The 22,542-nt window shown below is 41.6% G+C and overlaps 1 protein-coding gene across 2 annotated transcripts in view; it reads right to left on the bottom strand.

Moving 5' to 3' along the window:
- Positions 1-22,542, bottom strand: part of cemip (cell migration inducing hyaluronidase 1) — a 118,407-nt gene that overhangs the window by 2,569 nt on the left and 93,296 nt on the right. For both annotated transcript variants that reach the window (XM_055661201.1, XM_055661200.1), the window contains exons 18-28: positions 22,110-22,241; positions 20,248-20,283; positions 18,720-18,875; positions 18,186-18,366; positions 17,020-17,235; positions 13,194-13,405; positions 12,212-12,397; positions 9,636-9,840; positions 7,845-7,931; positions 5,225-5,382; positions 3,703-3,800 (exon numbers count right to left, since the gene is read on the bottom strand). In XM_055661201.1, the coding sequence (XP_055517176.1) occupies positions 3,703-3,800; positions 5,225-5,382; positions 7,845-7,931; positions 9,636-9,840; positions 12,212-12,397; positions 13,194-13,405; positions 17,020-17,235; positions 18,186-18,366; positions 18,720-18,875; positions 20,248-20,283; positions 22,110-22,241 (1,667 nt within the window). The remainder of the gene's footprint in view (positions 1-3,702; positions 3,801-5,224; positions 5,383-7,844; positions 7,932-9,635; positions 9,841-12,211; positions 12,398-13,193; positions 13,406-17,019; positions 17,236-18,185; positions 18,367-18,719; positions 18,876-20,247; positions 20,284-22,109; positions 22,242-22,542) is intronic.

Here is a 22,542-nt window from a genome sequence, read left to right as displayed (position 1 = left end):
TGTGAAATCAGGAGTGATTTTTCGACAAGAAATGAAAGCTCTGCAGCTGATAAAGGCTGTGTATGCTGGAGATCAATTATAATTTTCAAGGTTGAGATTGATATAATCCAGCTGCCAATTCCCAGAATTACAAACAAGACACTACATAGGACCAGAATGATCACATCGTCTGGAGCTGTGATACCCAAACCCAGCATGACTTGGAAGCTTCCAAGGATTGACACAACAAGGCAGATTATCTTCCCCAGTTCTTAGAATAGGGAAAGACGGAATGTTAAATCCATGGTCTACCACATGGTGTCACTCAGTGCACATGAAACAACCCAAAATATTTTCAAAACCTAGACATGTCTGACGTTATATTACACAAATACAGTAAAAGTTATTACTATGAAGCAAAACATGCTATATCAGAGGGTATATCCACAAGATAAAGTCTTCATATCACATAAAATGTATGGCATCAGATCAAATATCTTAACCCACTGAGGACTATGGTTATTTAATATCCCCATCGGGGCAATGACAGACAGTATTTAATCCTGATAAATGTGAGATGATGCACTATAGAAGAGCTAATAAAGGCAGTACACACACAGTGAACGACAGGGTCCTAGGCAGGATTGAGGGATGGTGGGACATTGGGGTACAAGTCCACAAATTCGTGAAGGTGGCAGGTGAAAAGAAAGACACAAAAAGCTGGAGTAATTCTGTGGGGCAGGCAGGTAAAAAAACAAGTAAAAAGATAAGATGACGAAGAATGCATACAGGACACTTATATTTTATGCCCCTGCTAACAAATACAAGAACATGGAGCCTATGGAAAAAATATATGAAACATTGGTTAGGCCACTGCTGGAGTATTGGGGACAGTTCTCACTGGAGGCCCCTTATTAACAAAGTGCACACTTTAAGGACTGGTGTGGGTAAACCATGTTCTTGCAACACTAGCTGAGTCAGCTGTCTTAATTTCATCTTGTCGTTTTTAAATGATTCCCTCAGTAACAGGCTCCCCAATTAAAAATACAATGGGCCCCATAATGGGCAGTTTGTTTACCTCCTTAACTGAAACTGTGTTCCAGCTAATAGCTTCAAAACTACAAGGCTAACGCCCTAGTAGATGTGACTATTACACTTATAATGAACATAACAATAAATATATGTACTTTTACCCCTATTTATTAAAACCTACACTCTAAAGACCAATTGTAAACAAACTAACCCTGAATATATCCACACTGAGCACACATTTTCTGTGCCAGAGTTCCAAGAATTCACATCAGTCATGTGTAATGAAATGGCTGACCTCTTATTCACAGACTGTGCTTTCAAGTTCTAAACTCTTCAGCCAGGGGAAACAGCCTTTGATATTTAACCTGCTAACCTCCCCTCTCAGAATCTTGGAACATGGTGGAGAAAAGTTCTAATTTTCCTAAAGTCCTGTCAATTTTGGCCAGTTCTCCTAAATCTCTGCTCATTGTACAAGCCCCATCCAGATGGTCAACCTGGTGACACTGTGCTGTCTCCAAGACTTGCATATCGTTGTCCAGGTAAGGTCACCAAAATCTGCACACATTACACCACATCAACTCCCACCAAAACTCTCTGTATTCTTAGCAAGACGCCCTTATCTTTGTATTGCAGCCTTCTAGCAAGAAAGGCCAATGAAATACTTGCCTTTCCAACAGCTTTCTCTACCAGCATATATACGTTAAACCTCTTAAGAGCCAGTGAACCATACAATGTCTTGCTTCTCACTGTTTACAAATACTCATGTTTTTCCTTCTTCCTTTGAGCAAAAGCTTTCATTTTCCTACATTATGTATGATTCCCTATCTCATTTGCTCAGGAGCTTAACCTGTCCATAACCCTTTGAGTCCTCTTTCTAACCCAGTCCCCCATGTTCTCTATCATCAATGAATTTTTCAACAAAGCAATTGGCCTGAAATGTTCCACGTTTAGCAGTAGTTCTGTAGAGAACCCGCCACAAAGTCCCCTTCGTGGGTCAGCTTGTCTCAGACTTCCACAACTGTGTAATGCAGAGCACAATGCAGGAGTGACTGGAGCTGGAGGGTGGCTTGTCCAACCTTCCACTGTGCCTCTGGACTTAACACTGAACCCAGTGGCAGAGCCCCCAGCAAGCTGAGGGCTTGGATATCACCCCATGTGCAGCCCCTCAGGGATGGCTGGAACATATAGCATAAGCCCATGGATTGGGTGGTTGATCTTGTGTAAAAGTTGATTATGGTATAAGTGTTTGTGTTTATTTTATTCTTAATGTTTACTTGTAACTTTTAATTTGTACATTTTTTTGAAATGATTTGAATTGCTGTTAAAACATTTCTGAGCATCTCTTAAAGGTTTAAAGGGCAGCACAAAAGTGCAGCTTGCGGAGGCATCGTCTCATCACTCCAACATATCTGCAGCCAGTGCATTCCACATCCAACCACATCCTTTTCCCTCATGTCACCCTCGTCTTCCCCTTAATATTACACTTTGTCCTTAATCCCTCCACAAAACGGAGCAGCCTCTCACGGTTTACTCTGCCCAGACCCTAATCATTTCATGCACTTCCATCACATTTTCTCTCAGCTTTCTCTTCTTAAAAGAAAGCAGTTCCCACCTCTCTAATCTATCTTTATAATCTGATTTGTATTACCAGGAAATGTAATACATCTTTTCCAGACCTTCTATAGTGTCCTCACACCCTTCCTACAACCCGGGGATCAGAACAGAACAGAACACTACCCCAGTTGAAGCAGGATCAATGTTTATTATTTTTTCATTTTTAAGAAGGAACTGCAGATGCTGGAAAATCAAAGGTACACAAAAATGCTGGAGAAACTCAGCGAGTGCAGCAGCATCTATGGAGCGAAGGAAATAGGCAAAGTTTTGGGATGAAACCCAAGGGTTTCGGCCCAAAACATTGCCTATTTCCTTCGCTCCATAGATGCTGCTGCACCCGCTGAGTTTCTCCAGCATTTTTGTGTACCTTTTATTATTTTTTCTGCATTTATTAAATTGCTTTGCTGATATTACCATTGGTTAAAGGACAGGAGCCCATGAATTTATACTCTCTGTATTAAACTTTCTGTGTGGAACTCATAAATTTATATCCAATGTATTAACCTTCTACGTGGAACCTTTTCAAATGTTCTGATAAACGACATCTTCTGATTTTGCCTTGTTCTACCCTGAAATAAAAGCTATCAAACACAACGTTTACGGCCTCCTTGCTCCTTTGCTCATATCCATTTCTACCAGAGGAAACCATTTTTACTACTCATTAAATAAATGAATCATGTTAATCACCTCAGCATTAACGCTTAATATTCTATAGTCAATGGAAGAACATCCTTATCTCCACGGCAAGTACTATAAATTAACTGTTTTAGCTCTGATGAGTGTCTGGAGGGAAGAAAGCTTGAGATTCGAGGTCACGAGTGGGATATTTGGGACACCAGTGCTTGCAGGGAAGGCTGTGTGGGTAACGGTCAGATGCTGCACAGATCTGGTGGAATAAATTGTGCACCGTGGTCTCCCAGTATTTTACAGCTGCTCTATACTCACTCACTTGGCAGCACAGCTGACAATAAATTAGGAATACGTGGAACTAAAAAAAAACTAAAAGTAAAGTCATTCAGATACGAATAATGTTGAACAAATACAGAGTGACATCAGGAAAGTGCCTCCAGACATTACCCTTCAGCTTTATGTCAGTGGCTCCAAGTTCTGCCAGAACTTTCATCCAAGGTCTTCCTGAAATTAGTCTTCCTTTGGATGTTACCAGTGCAATGGAGCTGGAAATGGAAATACCTCATTAAGGATCTTTAAAGTAACAGCTCAAACCACTTTTAATAAAATAAATTGTGAGCGACATATGAATTGCGTGCACAGTTCTTACACAGAATGGTATCGTTCTAAAACAACCCACAAAACTTTGTTCAACATTGAATTTATTTTCAGTTCGCAGTATAGAATTAATTGGTTTGAATGTAAAACATCCATTTGGAATCTGTGGTCGGGATTGATGGAGTTTCGCACTTGTCGGAAATCAATGGATATTATGATCAAGAAGAATCTAAGATTTGCCATTATCTCACTGGATGGTGGAGCGGGCTCGAGGGACCATGTGGTCTGTTCCTGCTTCTAAGGTTTTTAGCATTTTGGAATTTGCAAAATGTTCAATAGACATAAAGTAGGGGTTTGATAATCCTGCAGCAGGATAAATATTTTAACAAATTGTCAGGAAATGCTAAAAACCGCACATAACCTGTCCTCATGCTTTTCCTACCAGGAATTAGATGAAGGAAAGACTTATTTTTCAGGTTGGTTAGTGTCCTCGAAGTTATGGCACAAACTAGCTTTCTCCCACACGATTCCTGAACCTGCACTTTATCTTTGCAACTCTGGCTGCCAAAGCAAGGCAGAGCGTGCTGCAAGTTGCAATAAGACTTCAGGCGCCTGTTCTTGAGGCACTGGCCCAGAACACATAAAAGGGATAAGTTTTGAACTGTGTTTAAATGTTTTTCCAAGAGATCAAGTATTTACTGCCTTTTGCTTTTATAAGTGAATGAAGAGCAGCTCAGATTATCATCAGAGGCAGGGAATCATCATTGACATGGGGTGGAAGATTGCAAACTTCACGTGGTCCGCCCTGTTTCGATGAATGCAATCAACCTGGCGTGCACAATCAAATTAGTTCAAATAGAACAAGCTGCCCTATAACTTTAGACTGTGCACACCATACGCAAGAAGAAGAAGATCATTGACTTAAAATCTGATGGCTATTGATGGTCACTATTCTATTTGAATTATTAATGACTGAAGTCCTCAGGAATCAGCAGGATGGCTTGTGGTTAAAGACAAATTGCCCCAATTTAAAAAAATTCTAAATAGGTCTAAAATTCTTCCTCTATTTTCCCGTCTCTGCAGCAGTTTTCAGAGATGGTAATGGCTGCCTCCTGAAAGATTGTATAGTCGTATAGCAACAAAAACAAGCCTTAAATTGTTTGCTCTCTAGTTGTAGACTCCCCTACCATACAGGGTTCTTGCACACACTGGGTCCCAGTTCACATGGGCATTAAGTATAAAATGCCACTGTACTCTCTTCACATCAAGAGTTCCTCACCGGAACTGGGACTAGACAATCTAATGCTTCAGAACTGGTCATCAACTCTTTCGGGTTTGCAAAGGTGAAACGGCAATTAGCCCAGTGACTCACTTGTTCTTCATGTTTGCCACATAATTCTCCACATGCATTGGGATTCCTCGCAGGATTGCACGCCTGAAACTTCTATTATCCACCACTTTTCCGGTCTTGCCATCTATCACAACAATCTGCATTCCTTCATCGTCGTGGTGATACTTCTTCCCATTCACCTGCCGAGAGAAAGTACATGAAACTGCTGAACTGATGGATTCGATAGGTTCTATTACACAGAGACGATCCTGGTCGAGTGACGGAAGTATTGGAAAATGTAAAGTTGTGCAAAGATACAAAGGAAGCTGGGGACACTTGTACATGGGCCACAAAAAGAGCTGTTCACTTCAAGCCTCCATGTTCTCTCTTCCATTCCCACCAACCACTCCCCTTCTCACAGTACTTTGCCCACACAATGAATGTGTGGTGGAGTGGCACAGTAGGTAGAGCTGCAGCCTCGCGGCTTGATCCTGACCTTTGATGCTGTTTATGTGAGTTTGTAAAGTCTCTCTGTGACTTTCCCCGACTGCCCCAGTTTTCTCCCACGTTCCAAAGACATGTTGGCCAGAAGGTCAATTGGCCATTGTAAATCACCTCTAATGTAAGTGGGTAGTAAGGAAATTGGGGGTAGGGCTAAATTGATGAGCTCGTGAGAGGGAATAGATTACAGGGAAACAAGTAGGGGAATGGAACTGAAGAGATCACTTTGAGAGGCAGCATACATTTGATCAGCAAAATGACCTCCTCTATTGCAAGATAATTTGACCGAGTCATTAATTTATTATGCTCTCAAAGACCTCGAGCAAATGTATTACCCTGGCCTTGCCCTATCAGAGATATTTCCCTGTTATATCCCATTAGTCACAAAATAATGCTAGGGAGGAATTAAATCACCATCATTAGAAATGTGATATTAAGCAAATTAATTAGGCCAAAAGCGGAAGGTGCCCCTGGAACAGATGACTTGCATATCAGGGTACATAAAGAAGTGGCTACTGAGTTAGTGGATACAAAAGGATTTGAAAATTGCCAATATGAGATCAATATCCAAAAAGAGAGGCAGAATGTGGGGAACTGTCAATTAGCCAAATATCTATTGTTGGAAAAATTCTGAAATCAATGCCCATGGAAGTAACAGCAGCACATTTGGGAAATTGTAATCTAATCGAATGGCTTCATGAAGGACAAATCGTGCATGGCAGATTTATTGGAAAATGTTTGAAGTTTAAAACAGAATGAAAAGTGGAACAGTAGCAATATTGTATTTGGACCTCCAGAAGACATTCAACAAGGTGCCTCAGAAAATAAGAGCCCACAGTGTTGGACGGAAGAAACTAGCACTTCAGAATGATAATGGGGCTTAGAGCAGCAAATTGCAGTAAAAGGGCACAGTGATTCGAAGAGTTCGTTTTTCCTGACTGTCAGAAAATCTGGAATTCCTTCTTAAAAAAGGCTGCCGATACTCTAAATTGACACTTTTTGGTATGTGATTAAGTTTTATAGGATAAAGAAACGAGGAATATGAAACAAAGGTGAGAAAATAAAGTCAAACAACTGATTGGACGTGATTGCATTTAGCAATAAAGCACCACAAGTTAAATTATCTAGTCATGTTGATATGTTTATCAAAACTAGGTGCCTGAAAGGCAAGGAGTGTCTGTGCACACAGTATTTGTTGAGCATAAATAATAGGGAATATGGTGTACTCCATAATTCAGATTGGATTATTGATGTCTGTCCTATCTCTTGGTGGTAGAACTATTGAAGAGGGTGGCGAAGGGGCAGGACCCCAGTATAACCAGACACCATCCCTAATTCTGCCCCATCCACCCAAGAAAGCATTTTCTGGCCTCCAGCCTGCCCAAAAGATCTTAAAATCAAAAATATGTAAGAAGGAACTGCAGATGCTGGTTTAAACCGAAGATAGACACAAAGTGTTGGAGTAACTCAGCGGGACAGGCAGCATCTCTGGAGAGAAAGAATGGGTGAAGTTTCAGGTCAAGACCCTTCTTCAAACCCAGATTTAAAATCAAAAATGATTGAAAGGAAGCAGGCAGTGGTATAGCTGAAAAATGCAGGTATAAATCAGGGTACATACAATAAGCACTGTGCCTTGCAAAGCCCTGATGTGTGCAAGGGCATTTTATTGAGACACAAGAAACTGCAGATGCTACAATCTGGCATAGAACACAAAGTGCTGGCGTAACTCAGCGGGTCAGACGGAATCTCTGGAGGACAAGGATAGGCAACATTTTGGGTTGGGACTCTTCTTCAGACTCATTGTAGTTGGGGTGAAGAAATTGGAAAATCAGTGGGGATGGGACAAAGGGTGGCAAGTGATAGGTGGATAGCAGGGCAGCAAGAATTAGAGATGGGAAGCAGGGAGAGAGGGTCTTACAGAACTCTCATTGGAGAGAGAACTTCTTCAAAGTAGTCATACTTTAAGGAGACTCTGCACTGGCGCTGTCAAATGGAGACACAAGGAACTGAAGTTTTATTTGCAAAGATCACTGCCACTGGACAGTACGGACCAAGACTTACCTTTGCGAGATGCATAAATCCCTCCATTTAAGAATCTCAAGGCAACAAGAACTGAGCAAATCAAGACATTAACTAGGAAGGTTAATCTGATGATACTCACTTCAGAATAGGCCATGTCTTCTCTTATATGAAAGAACCTCATTTTATAGGATTCAAGTTTGACCTCAACGAAGTGATCACTGTTGCTCTGTGTAAAGAGAAAATGTAGCGGCAAAAATGTTTTTCAATTTATTTCACTTGATGGAGTACACAAAAGCTTGTAACCCGTCACCAGATCATGCTAAACCATAGATGACCTTGTATTAGTGTGGGTAATAAGAGTTCAGGAGTTGGCCACATTATGACTGCTACATCATTCTGGTTAATTCTCTTCAACCAACAGACCAACACTCCTCTTCCAAAGAACGTGCCACTTCACCACAGTCCCTGTCCACAACATCCACTCAAGGTCCTTGAATTCTATGGTCTCTCATTGTCTGTAAACCCCGAAAGGGAAATGAAAGTGTTGTGTGACCCATGAGGACAGAGGCCCATTCTTGAATGAGGAACAACAATTGGACACCATAGGAGTTGTTGAAGGAAGCTGCAACCATTGGTTCCCAGATGCTTTGAGCAAAAGGTTGCATTTCTTGAAAGTTGTGACAGTTAAGGATGCATTGATTTATTCCCTGACCTTCATGCAGATGAACACTTTGGCACCAGTGAAGGTGCAGTAGGAAATTGACCCACTGAATACAAGCCAAACCTGACCAACCATTATTTTATTTCACTTGATCTTTTTGAAACTTTTCTTTGCATAAATAAACATTGTATCTGCCCAATTAATAATGGTACATTAAGATTAATTCATGACGTGCCAAGCACTGGTGCAAAATAAAGCATGTCACATGTGATGGGTAAAAAGCAATGCGGGGAAAAGGACAGACAAAGAAGGGAAAGGACAGAAGAGAGAAATAAAGGAAGAAAAGTGGGAGTTAGAGGAGAGAGGGAATAAAGGGCTGCAGCAAAGTGTAGGCATGGGTAGTGCTGGGATTAGCAGCGGCATTTGGAGGCGATGGAAGCCGATTCTTCTTCTCTTTGTTTGGCTGCAAACTTCTCCCCAGCTCTGAGATACATCCAATTAGCCAGGTACCCCAGCAATGCTCACACTTACTGTGCCAGCCAGGTTTGGCCCTGAGCCCCTGATCTCAGCAATGAGTGGCTGGACCATTGGCCGTGGCCTGTTCGACCTTCACCTGTCCACAATGATCCTTTGCTGAGGAAGGCAGAGGTTTGCTCTGGGCTCCCAGCAATGCAGCATGTACCCAAGCAAACATTTTTTAAAATGTGTATACAGATACGTGCGTACGAGTGTTTTGTCTGGAAGAGCACGGATTGCATAACAGATCGAAGCAGTGCACACTACACCAGGTAAGGTCTCACCAAGGCTCTAAACAAATATAATCAACCTTCTTTATGACAGTGTGTAAGAAGGAACTGCAGATGCTGGTTTAAACCGAAGATAGACACAAAAAGCTGGAGTAAGTCAGCAGGACAGGCAGCATCTCTAGAGAGAAGGAATGCGTGACATTTCCGGTCGAGACCCTTCTTCTGTCCGAACCTGTCCTGCTGACTTCTCCAGCTTTTTGTGTATATCATATTTATGACGGTGTCCTACTGTAATCGATTATTGAATCCCTATTGTGGATTTTACTGCCTTCCAGAGAGGCACTGAGGTCTTTGCCCAGTGGACCTGTAGCAATCTGCTATCTTTGTTCGTATAACTTTGTGATTTGTTTTGGTGCCAGGTGAGATATTGCAGCTCAGTCAAAAATTTCAAAGATGCTTCACCCTCACTGTAGTAATTTGAGGATTAAAGGGTAAATATCAGGCAGAGCCTCGAGCAACTTACCAGCTGTGCTATTTGTAATTTCTTTGGCATAGGGACATCAACCGTTGGCATTTGGCTGTACTTGGGATACGCTGTCAATACGCAGTCGCTGACGCTACTTTTGTCAGCAAAGGAGGCTTTGATCTTTATTCTCTCGCAACCTTGTAATGAGCAGAAAGCAAACGTGTGCCGTTTCTTGTGGGCTTTCACTTTCAGGAAGAGAAGCCTTTAGGAGCAAGAGATAAATACACTTGTTTGTCAGCCAGCTGCAGCAGATTTATGAAAGCAATCAGTGTTAGACTAATACATTAATCACATTTTCTAACAGAAGAAAATTGTACAAATGCAATAAATGTTGACTCCGTGTTTAGTTGTACTAACAGCAAAGCTAATGGCTAGAAATTCACGTATACAACATCATAAAGAAAGAGTTGTCGAATGGAGCAGTGCAGGAACCTCGCAGTGGATGGTGATTCTCGGAGGGTTATGGAAGTCAGATCATTGGGTATGCAAATGGTTCAATAGTTCTATTGTGCTTTAGCGGAGGCAGGTAAGGCTTTGAACAATCAGGGGATAGATGCGTTAGTTTAAAAACTGAGAGTTTAAAAACTGAGAGTTTAAAACTGGTAGTAGTTTTAGAGGTTTAATTTTAGAGATACAGCGTGGAAACAGGCCCTTCAGGCCACCGTGGCCACTTCGACAATCGATCACCCATACACTAGTTCTATGTTATTCTGCTTTCGCATCCACTCCACACGCATTAGGGGCAATTTACAGAGGCCAATTAACCTACAAACCTGCATGTCTTTGGGATGTGTGAGCAAACCAGCGCACCCGGAGGAAACCCATGCAGTTCAGGGAGAACGTGCAAACTCCATACAGGCAGCACCCGAGGTCAGGATCGAACCCGGTCTCTGGCACTGCTCTACCCTTGTGCCACTGTGCTGCCCAATGGTACAGATGAGAAGATGGGACCCAGGCAGATGGTCCTTGATCATGTTGATTCGAGGGATGGAGTAGCTGAATGACCTATTCCTACTCCACTCTCTTTGTTGTACTATTGTTTATTGTATCTTTATTTGTTGTGTTGTTGCATTTATGTGCCTTTCAAGCTGCAGCAACAATTTTATTGTTTTGTACTCTGTGAAAACAAATGACCTTTGACCCCATGTTTTTGTATTTAGAAAAAGCATTGAGGTGACATGCAATAGTGCTTTAACATCATAAAAATCACACTTGAATTTTTAGTCCAATGGCTACAGATTGAGAAGTTTCTTTCACCATAATGTGTGTGGTTTTCTCCCTGCCCGAGATAATATCAATTACAACATGGCAATGCAGCAAAGACCATTTAAGTCACAAACATTTGAATTAGAAACATCTACAGATGCTGGTAATCTGGTTGCTAAGTTTGAGGATGACAGCAACATTGGTGGTGTGGTGGGCAGTGAAGTAGGTTGTCCACAATTACAAGATCTAGATCAAATGGGAAAGTGGGCAAAGGAATGGCAGATGGAATTTAACCTGGACAAATGTGTGGTGGTGGATTTTGGGGAGTTATAGACAATAGACATTAGATTCAGGAGGAGGCTATTCTGCCCTTCGAGCCAGCACCGCCATTCACTGTGATCATGGTTGATCAACCACAATCAGTATCCCGTTCCTGCCTTCTTAACATATCCCCTGACTTTGCTATCTTTAAACTTGGACAGGATATTTACAGTGCATGGCAGGGCCCTGGGGGATGGCGTAGAACAGAGAGAGTTAGGGATGCAAGTGCATACTTCCCTGAACGTGACGATAGAAAAGATAGACAGATAGAACGTGACAGATAGAAAAGGCGGTGAAGTAGTTACATCGCATGCTTATCTTTAATTGGTAGGGGCACTGAGTTAGGGATTTGGGAACATCATGTTACAATTGTATTAGATGTTGCTGTACCAAGAGTATTCTGTGCAGTTCTTGTTGCCATATTGTAGGAAGGATGGGAATAAGATAGTGAGGGTGCAGAAAAGATTCACTAGGATGTTGCCAGGACTGTGGGGCTTTAGTTATAAGTTGAGATTGAATGAGCTGGGACTGTTTTCTCAGAGGTGCAGGAGGCCGAGTGATGACCTTATAGAGGTTTATGAAAATGGTATCTGGTCACAATCTTTTCCCCAGGGTAAGGGAGTCTAAAACGTGAGGGCAGAGGTTTAAGGCGAGATGGGAAATATCTAAAGAGGAGCACATAGTGGGGCACAGGGTGGTGGATATATGGAATGAACTGCCGGAGGAAGTAGCAGAGATAGGTACAATTACAACGTTTAAAAGACATCTGAATGGATAGATCGATAGAAAAGATTGAGAGGGATGTGGGGCAATTGCTGGCAAATGGGACAAACTCATGTAGGCAACTTTGTCACATAAATGGGTTGGATTGAAGGTCCTGGTTCTGTGCTGTGTAACCTTATGACTATGAAACAAAAACAGAAAATGCTGGGGGTAATCAGCATGTTAGGCAGCGCCTATTGAAAAATCTGTTTCTCCTCAAATGCTGCCTGACCTGCTGAGTATCCCTGGTTTTTGTGTGTCATTTACAAATATGAGGGACAAACCCAGTGTCTTCATCGAAGAAATAATAGCTTCTGCCCGGGTGGCCGTGATCCAGGTTGTTCATCTTGTACGTCCTCTGAAAGGTTCCAGTCTTAAACGTCCTTTTCGACAAGCGATTATGGATGTCCGATATGATGCTAAACATGCTGCCTTTAGGATAACAAAGTCCCACTTGTATCCAGTCATTCCTGGCGTGGATTTCAATGGGGAAAAATTAAAATCAGTGTTGGATTTGATAGCTTTTTTTGTACTTCACAATTGTATTTGCATTTCACATCCTGATCAAGGGCAACAAAGAACATTGAATCCAAACCATCCTAAACACAAAACCATCTGTACAGTTTCAATGCGTTCAAGTTGTCTACACTGGGACTGCTGGACATCGTGTGTAAGGCATAAATCTCAAGCCTCCGAGCCCAATAACATCTGCTCTGCCATTGTGCTTGGAAATCTTGCTTGACAATAACAACTTGACTTTATGTAGCATGTTCTATGGAATAGAAATCCAAGTGACATGGGATTAGCATCAGTAAGTGCACTGAGTAACAGTTCAATTCTGATTTTATTGAATGGAGGAACTGGATTTATTATTTGTGTTCTTGTATTCTTATGTTGTTAACAATTCATAAGTTCATAAGTTCCAGGAGCAGAATGAGGCCATTTGGCCCATCAAGTCTACTCCACCATTCATGGCTGATCATGTCTAATCTATCTTTCCCTCTCAGCCCCATTCTCCTGCTGTCTCCCCATAACCCACAATATCCTTACTAATCAGGAATATGTCAATATACTAATATACTAATCAAGAATATGGCTTCCACAACCACGTTGGTTGATGCTCTTATCTAATTTTTATCTTAATATTTTTAATTTTTTTAATTCTACCATTTTTAAAGGCGTAGTAGACTCAAAGGGCCGAATGGCCTAATTCAGCTCCTATGACTTGTGAAAGTGTCACAACTTGGATCACAAAATACCACTCACTGGTTGAAGTTGATGAGCCATATGGTGAGTTCCTGGGGTGCGAATCCATCCCAGTGCACTGTGTATCCTTTCTGTAGCATCACCACAGGCTGGTACTGTTGGTAATGGGAATGTCTGCCCAGGGCTCCCTTTAGGAAGAGCGGTTTATCGGGATACTCATCTTTAATTATCTTCATCTTCAGCGTTGATGGATGCTTGGCCTGAATGTAAACCTTCCAGCAAAATAAACCACAGTCAAGCTGAGAAATGGCAGTATACCCTGTAGTTCAGATCAAACTTCTGCTTTCACTTCTCTCAGAGTGAAAAACAAAGCAGTTGCCAGCAATGTCTGGCAGTCACGGCTCGCATCAGAGGTTCAAAGCGGAATGTGCTCAAATTTCTACCATCTCTCCAATATATATCCTTTTTATAATAGGAAAAGTTGATAAAATATTCCCCATTAAAATATTTCTCTACATGATGTCAGATGCACACTGTTGTATAACAGCAGCTCATTTTCAAATCTGAAGTCAAGGATAAAATATGTAGTTTATAAACCTTTCAGATTATTTGTCCATTGTGAATGGGGCTAAAAGGTTTAAATTGGAAAATAAATTCTCCCGCAACATAAACGTCAGGTTTTGGTATTTTGGATAATGTACAGGCAGATGAGATCAGTTTAACTTGGTACCATGTTTGGCACATACATTGTAGTCCGAAGGGCCTATCCTTGTGCTACATTGCTCTATGCTCTAACTAACAATCTAGAGCCCTTTCACAATTCGATATTAGATGCAGTGTGGAGATTTGTTTGTTAACATTTCCTCGGTTGACTTGATCGTTAAAATGGAATGTGAATTTCACTCAGGATAATAGATATAGTGAATCTTCAACAATGCTGTGTGAATGCACCATGCAAACCAGCGAATGTTGGTTAAGCACAATAATTAGTACAAAGGCAGGCAGAGGCAGCTTTCAGAACTCAGGAAAGAGGGCAAGTTTGTCCATGGCATCGATGCACAAAGTAGATGCTAAACTTGAGGGGGAGATAAACAATGTTGTCTTGTGTCAGTTGACAATTGAGGACCGACATGGGTAAACAACATGCTGCAAGATGAAGATGACAAGGTCAAAGGGGCAGTGGGGTGTAGGTTAGAGCAGCAGACAATCAGAAGCTCTGACATGTGCACAGGGTGGTAGTGCTCTGAAAAGTGGCCAGCCAATCTGTGCTTCACTTCTTCTATGTGGAGAAGTGTTTAAGCACCATGTTCAGTGCATTGAAGTTGAAGAAGTCCAAATGAATTGTTGATTAACTGAAGGAAGTGTTTGGGTACACAGGAAACACCAGGGACTGCAGATGCTGGAGTCTGGTGTAAAAAGGGACCCAGAGTATTTTGGTGGCAGGAAAGGGTGAAGTAGATGGGTAGGTGGTGCAAGGAAAGGTGCCATGACGTGGAGACCGAGTATTGGTGGGAAAGGGAAACGGAGTCAGAGAGGTTGTACATCTGTGCTGACAACTCCATGACTCCATGAGGAAAGTTTGATGGGTGTAAGAGTTATGAACAAATATGGGCTGATTGAGCTAAGCAATAAATTAGATGTTCAGTTTAATTTAGTTTAGAGATTGAGCATGGAAATAGGCCCTTTGGCCCATTGAGTCCCCGCCAATCATCAGTCACCTGTACGCACTAGTTCAATGGATATGATCACACTCAATGGCAGAACAAGCTTGAGTGGCTAAATAAGCCACAACTTTCTGAACGAAGTTTACAGTTTTCTTTAATCCAAGTCATTAAAAAAAAAGATAGTGAAGAGGTCAGGTATGGTCATAATTTGATTTTGTCAGTTTGGTGAATTGAGACTCGTGAATTGAGACTCGAATTGAAGAATGTTGAGCCTATTTTGCAGTTGTCCAAATTCTGTTTTTTTTAAATGTGAATGAGAAAATATTAACATTTTCAACCACGAATTAAAACCTGTTGATGTCCAACTGAGATAGAGTTGTTTCTGCCCAGATGTGTGTTAGGATTCTAGCTCTCCACTTATCATGCAGTTAGCACCAGCACAACACACAACATGTGTCATCTCTGGGAGTAATCACCGCCACATGAGCAGACAGTGAACTTGGTCCACTTGGCACCTCCATCAGTTGAAAGTGAATTGATGAGAACAACATGTCCTGGCAAAACACAAAGTGCTGGAGTAACTCAATGGGTCAGGCAGCATCTCTGGAAAAAAAGAATAGGTGACATTTCGGATCGAGACGCTTCTTGGAGTCTCAACCTGAAATTTCTCCAGAGATACTGCCTGACCCACTGAGTTACTCCAGCTTTGTGTGTCTTATCTTCAGTTTAAACCAGCATCTGCAGTTCCTTCCTAAACATATTTTAAATGGTGTTGTATTTTATGCTTTTGCATACCCGGTCCTGCTTCAGGTAATTGTAATGATTCAACAGTGAAATGATTCAATACAGCTGAGACTCTGGCAGCCGCAGGGAGGGGTACTTTAACCATAAACAACATCTTCAAGTTGCCATTGATTAAGGTCAATGTAATTGTTGCTTTAGAGATCTTGAACCGACTCAGATGCCACTGTATAATTCTGACTACACATGGCATCCTTGTTGACTAGTTTGGCTCCTGGATCGGTCCTTCCATGTTATCTTTTTATTTTCCTCATCAATCAGCCAGAAGAAGAAACTGGGATAATGTATAAAAAGGTACTGTAGATGCTGGTTTATACCAAAGATAGACACAAAGTGTTGGAGTAACTCAGCAGATCAGGGAAAATTGATAGGTGACATTTCGGGTTGGAACCCTTCCTTAAGGCTGATTTTAGGGAGGGGGTAGGGAAGAAAGAGAATAGGAAGCCAGAAAAACAAAAAACAGGACAGATCCCCCCCCCCCCACCCCCTACAATCACTCTAAAGAAGGGTCCTGACCCAAACCATCACCTGTCCATTTTCTCCTGAGAAGCTGCCTGACCTGCTGAGTTACTCCAGAATTTTGTGTCTCTCTATAGATGAAACTGGGACTTTGCTAATCAACTCTGAGAATTAATTCCAGAGTTATTGGAACTTATTGATCCACCTGACTTCCACGCAAAATGCTGACCTTCACGTTAGAAACTAGTACCACAGAGGGAATAGCAATCTGTGTCTCAAACAGTGGCTTCAGAGGCAACTTTATAAGTGGACGGCGCCAATGCAGAACTTGGCATAAATGGAGTGAGATCCATTCATTTTAATTTGGAAAATTTTCCAGACCATCATACAGGCTTGTGATATTTCCATACAGATGCTGCCAAAGCTTTAAACTGAACTGCTTCAAGAATTAGTTTGCGCCAACATTTTCCTTCATGTTTCTGCCATGGTGTAATTAAATTATATCATGTAAATATCACGTAAAGTCTCATTTGCTATATGTATATATATATATATATACTAGACCAAGTGCAGACCCGTTGGGTCTGTTTCCCCAACGCGCGTTTGTGTGTGGTGGGGGGGGGGGGGGGGGGCTGCGGCATTGCACTCACACTAATCAACCGCCAAACACACAGGTGGGGGAGGGGGGGGAGAGTGAGACGGGGTTGGTTGAGGGTATTATATATATGAAAAAATTAAAAATTATATTCAATTATCAGACACAATTCATCACATCAGATACTTAATATCACAAACAAAAATTGTGGGCACACCTCTGAAATGTTTGTTGTAGGAATAGAGAGCTACTTTTCTTGGCGCATGCAATTGCAATGTTATTTCTGCCGGCACAGTGCAAAGTTTAAAATGGGCAACTGCATGAATGGAAATTCAGAAGCTTGGATAACCGGAGTTATGAGCGTTACCTGGGCGTAGTGACCACTGCAGATAGCAGATCGCCAGTCTGGGACATCAATGCAATCTGAATGTCTGAGGAGCCAGTTATCATGCTTAACGATATAGGCTCCAGGATACTCTGATACTGAGCCATCCACATCATGTAGGATTGTTGTTTTATCACCATCCAAATCCAAGTGATTGAACCAGCGGCCTGGCTCACCAAAGAAGACTCGTGATGCGATCTTAAAGGTGGAGATAAACAAGTGTTACATAGATCATGGAATAGTACAACACAGCAATGGGCCCCTCAGCCCACAATGTTAGTGCGAACATGAACTGATCTTATCTGCCTGTACATGATCCATATTCTTCTATACCTTGCGCTTCCATGTGCCTATCTAAAAGTCTCTTAAACGCCACTATCATATCTGCCTCCACCATCACCACTAGCAATGAGTTCCAGGTCACCACCACTCTCTGTGGAAAAAAAACTTGTCCTGCACATCTCCAATAAATTCCCCCCCTCTCACCCCTCTCACCTTATACCTATGCCTTCTAGTCTTGGACATTTCCACCCTGGGAGAAAAAAGTTTTGACTGTCTACCCTATCTATGCCTTTGATAAATTTATATACTTAGATCAAGTCCAACGTTCCAGATAAAACAATCCATGTTTATCCAACCTCGCATTGTAGCAGAAACCCTCTAATCCAGGCAGCATTCTGGGGAACGTACATGCTGGACAAAACATTATTTACGTAACTGGTGCAACATTCATCAACTCAGGACGCGCTAAAGCTACAAAGAAAGGTCACAGAAAAAGAGATGGCCATACCCAATATTACATTTAATATATATTCTACGTAGAAATCCAATTAACATTCTCTGCCCTTTGCTATTCGCGAGCTCAACCCAGATTTATTCTAATTCTACATCATGATCCATCATAAAGCAAGGAGATACACTCTTTGGCAACATCTTCATAAATCTTCCAGTTGTATGTTCCTTTAACTTTTCGTAAAGAAACATATATTCTAAAACCCATGCTTTATCACTGCCGTTACCGAACAGTATTTCTTCGTGTTAATAATTTCTGTAGATATTTTATCATTAACATACCCCCCACTAAATACACATTTGCATTTGTTGACCTAATCATGAATAGAGAGAGGTACTAAAATCAGGCGACCTACCGGGACATCTTGGAATGTGATGTTGGTCATGTTGTTATTTGGACAGGTCTGCCACGAGTTGTTGAACCGGAACCCAATAGCACTGGTGTGACGACCATCCAGAGCAACAAATTTACGGAAGGTACAGTTCTCTACGTTTATTGGGCCATCGTAGATCTGTATCCCTCGCATAGGAAATGTCCTAGAAATGGGGAAAGGAAATAAAATGGTTTGGAATGCAAGGAAGCAGGAGGGAGTGGGTTAACGAACTGACGCATCGAAGGGGCTGTGTGACAATATCAATGTCTCCTACACTGTGACATAGCATCCCAACTTCTAGACTCAATACCCTGACTGATGAAGGCTAATGGAATGAAAACCTTCTTGACCTCCCTATCTACTTGTGACGTGACTTATAAAAAGAATCCAATTAACCTGCCGCGTCTGTGTCACCCGCTGAGTTTTTTTTGCAGCATCTGCAGTTCTTTCTTAAACATTAAAGTCAGAGAAGTACTTTAATACACGAGTGAGTAGATGACTCATTGAGTTACTTACTCTCCCTTGGGAAGAGCTCGGCCACTGTGATCCAAGCCACCAGGACCCCAGAAAAGGTTGTCTGGCATCTCTGTTCCACGGTTTTCACTCTCCCCAACAAACAACGAGTTCTTTACCTCCTGTTTGGCCCCGTCATCATCTGGAAAAGTTCCACCACTGGAAACAGAAACGTTTAATATCAGCTTGGCTCCATTATCAGGAGTCTTACCTGCAAGCCAAAGGGTTGTTAGTAATGGGACAAACTGGTTAGGTCTGTGTGTGTGTTGTGCTGATGGAGAGTTGTATTAGAGATGCCATCTTCTGCATGCAGCTTTAAAGTCTGTTCAGAGGGGGATGTAAAAGATCCAGACCATTTATCAACACCTAACAAGGAATTTTCTTGGTAGTTTGTATCACTCAATGCAAAATTCTCACTGTCCATTTCTTGTTAACTCCCGCTGTGTTCAGTTTGTTTATATCACAAGAGTGGGGATTCTTCAAAATAAATCCACTCCGTAGAATATGGGAAGCCACTATATATAAAGCCAACTTACACTTTTGTGCCTCATGTTTCAGAAGTGCCTCTTGACATTGTCTTTGACCGAATTGGAGACCATGGCCCACGACTTTTTAAATGTATAGAAATGTATAAGAAATTTAAGATAGACACAAAAAGGTGGAGTAACTCAGCGGGTCAGACTCTAGGGAAAAGGAATAGGTGGCGTTTCGGGTTGAGACCCTTCTTCAGATCCAGTCCTGTTCTCCAGAGATGCAGTCTGACCCAGTGAGTTACTCCAGCTTTTTGTGTCTATCTTCGGTTTAAACAGGAATCTGCAGTTCCTTCCTACACGTTTAGGAAAATTTTGTTTCTCAGTGCAATCGCAATAGTTTTGTTCTGAGCCCCACTTTGTTGCCCTTTGGACTCACCTTCCATTGTCTGTTGTTTAAGGTGTTTTCTCTGTTGGAGATGATTCTGTTCTACATTTACCACTTTTCTTTGGATCTCACCTCTCTCCTCTTTTATCCCTCCCTTATGACCTCTGGTCTTTGTCTCTGTTTCAATGGATAGATGCTCCTCTCAAATATTTCTTCAATGCCTTCCTGGTTGTGTTTAGTGCCTGGACTACTTATACTCTTGCTAATCTGTTCTCTGTCTATCTTGTCTACAAATTCTCATCTCCTTCAATTCTTCCTTCATCCAATAATCTCCAGAGATATAAAATGTATTTTTTTTACCATCACTGGCAGTCCCCTTTTCTGCATTCCTAAGACTTCTCTGCAATCTTAATTGTCTGTTGGACCCTCAATTTTAATCCTTTATCACGATTTCTTAAAAATTTTAAAACAAGTTTTGTTTTACGTAGACACAGCAATTGCAGATGCTGGAATCTTGAGCAAAAAAACAAAGACTGGTGGATCTCAGCAGGTTAGGCACTATATGTGAATGGAATGAACAGCTAACACTTCGGGTCAGGACTTTTCTTCATTCTGACCCAAACTGACCCAGACTGTTTTATTGAAATGGCTTTCATAAACCACAAGTGCTTACCTTGCAAGTGTTAATCCAATTCCATTGTCAGAAAACCTAAGGAAAAGGCAAACATAGTAAAAAGTCACAGAGTCCCACAGAGAGATACAGCACAGAATTAAGCCCTTTAGTTCACAACCCCCCCTCCCCAAGGCATTAAACCAAACAGGGCTAAATGGATATCACAATACCAGATCCCAGTGTCAAAGTTTGCTCCTTGCAAAAACAAATCTGGCGATGCCCTCTGGTGTTGGACATTTCCATCCTGGGAAAAAGACTCTGACCATCTATCCTATCTATGTATCTCATAATTGTATATATTTCTATCATCTTCTCTCCAGAGGAAACAATCAAAGTCTACCCAATCTCTCCCTGTAGCTGTTAATCATTGTCCCTTCATTTCTGATGGCAACAATGGGGAGCTCAGGACCTCAATGTATGACCTTCCAACTTATTCCAATTAAGCCAATTCCAGTTTGAAAGCAGCCTCTATCAGCTGGTCTGCCCTTCAAAAGTTCCACTAATGTATTAGGATCTCAACTGACAGACCTGAGCAGAATTATTTATAGCTAGCCTAATTTATAGTATTTCATTTTTTTTTTTTATGGGCTCCAAATGAGAACTCACGCTGTTTGGGATCTATAAAAATAAGCCGGGCCATTCCCACCTAAGATGTGCATGCTTTCTGATCGCCAGCATTTCTCAATACCAAGACGGCACTGTGCTACTGTTGTTCACTCCACCCAGTTGGATGGCTCAATCTGCCGAGCTACATCTGGTAGTGTTGGTCTTTGACCATACAATAATGTGGATGAATCGGTAATATGGTCAGAGCAATGGAAGATGGAATTTACTGAGGTGATATACTTTGGGAGTTCTAATGCAAGGAGATACATAATGAATGGTCAGATCCCAGGGAGTACTGGTCTCACCCTACATGTCCAACACATCCTGAATCCAGCCGGTCAGGTAGGTAAGGTGGTAAGGTAATCATACAGAATATAATTTAAGAATAAGGAGATATTGGTTTAGTGGATAAAGCAATTGGAGTATTGCGTGTAGTTCTGGTCACCCCATTACAGAAATATGTGGAACGCAGAAGTTGAGGGGAGGCTTGATAGAAGTATATAAAATTCTGAGAGGCAAAGATAGCGTAGACAGTCATAACCTTTTCCCCCAGGGTGGAAGTGTCCAACACCAGGGTGCATGCAGGGGATTTACTAGGAACCTGGATGAGTGCATTGAAGAATATTGAAAAAAGTAACAACAGACGGAATTCAATAGAATAGCAGATTGAAGCTCAGGACTGGGTATGAAAGAAATGCTGAAATTCGATTCAAAGTGTCAAGATTGGAATAATTTGGGTGAGGCAATGAGAAACACAACTGTGATTTATAGATGTATCAATAATATGTGTTTTGAGAATGGCTGTTAACTAAGGCTCTTTTGGTTGACAGGATAATGAGTGGTCAATTGAGTAATTTGCACAGTTCACCCTACAGATTTGGTCCTGCACCCTTCTTCATTTGTATAGAGCTTTAAATCACTCCATCTTTCCCTTTGGGGGACTCTTCAAAACCCAGCTCCAACCAACATCTTTCCCTCCTCTGCAATATTATCTTTATATTACTTGGACTAGGCTCCTATGAAACAGGAGAGGATGCTTTCCTAACTCGAAGAATTATATTGATGCAAGTTGTTGCTATATCTGATAAACCTATGCGGATGCCAAGCCAAAGGGATTCATTTTTTAAATGTCATTGTACTAAAGTAACTGGAGATACTTTTAATCTGCAGTGTGCAGAATACTCAAATTTAAAACACATTGCAAACAGTTAAAACATATTGATTCAGCATTTGTAACAGTTTAAACTGGAACTCACTGGCAGTCCTCCAACCACACGTCCCCACCTCGAAGCCAGGCGCCATGGTCCTGGTTTTTATAGGCAATATAATTCTTGATTAAAGCAGGTTCTCTTGGCTTGTACGGGTCAGCTCCTACGTGAGGGCTGTACCTAAAGACATAGGGCAACATTAAATTAAAAATAGATCTTTTCATGAGTGAAACGTGGTATTGGTCATATCCAGGTTATTTTGAGTCATTGGATGAAGTCAATTGGGTTCTTGCAGTCTTTGGCTTTATTCCATTTTCTGTGTCAGGGATTTACATAATGATGGCATTCTGGGCACCCAAATCCTTTCTACCTCAGGTATCTCCACCCTTAAGGGAGGCACAAAATGCTGGAGTAACTCAGTGGGACAGGCAGCATCTCTGGAGAGAAGGAATGGGTGATGTTTATCGGGTCAAGTCCCTTC

This window comes from Leucoraja erinacea, chromosome 33, assembly GCF_028641065.1.
Source record: "Leucoraja erinacea ecotype New England chromosome 33, Leri_hhj_1, whole genome shotgun sequence".
Taxonomy (NCBI): Eukaryota; Metazoa; Chordata; class Chondrichthyes; order Rajiformes; family Rajidae; genus Leucoraja; species Leucoraja erinaceus.
Note: the sequence above shows the minus strand (reverse complement) of the source record. Positions and strands in the feature narration are given on the sequence as shown.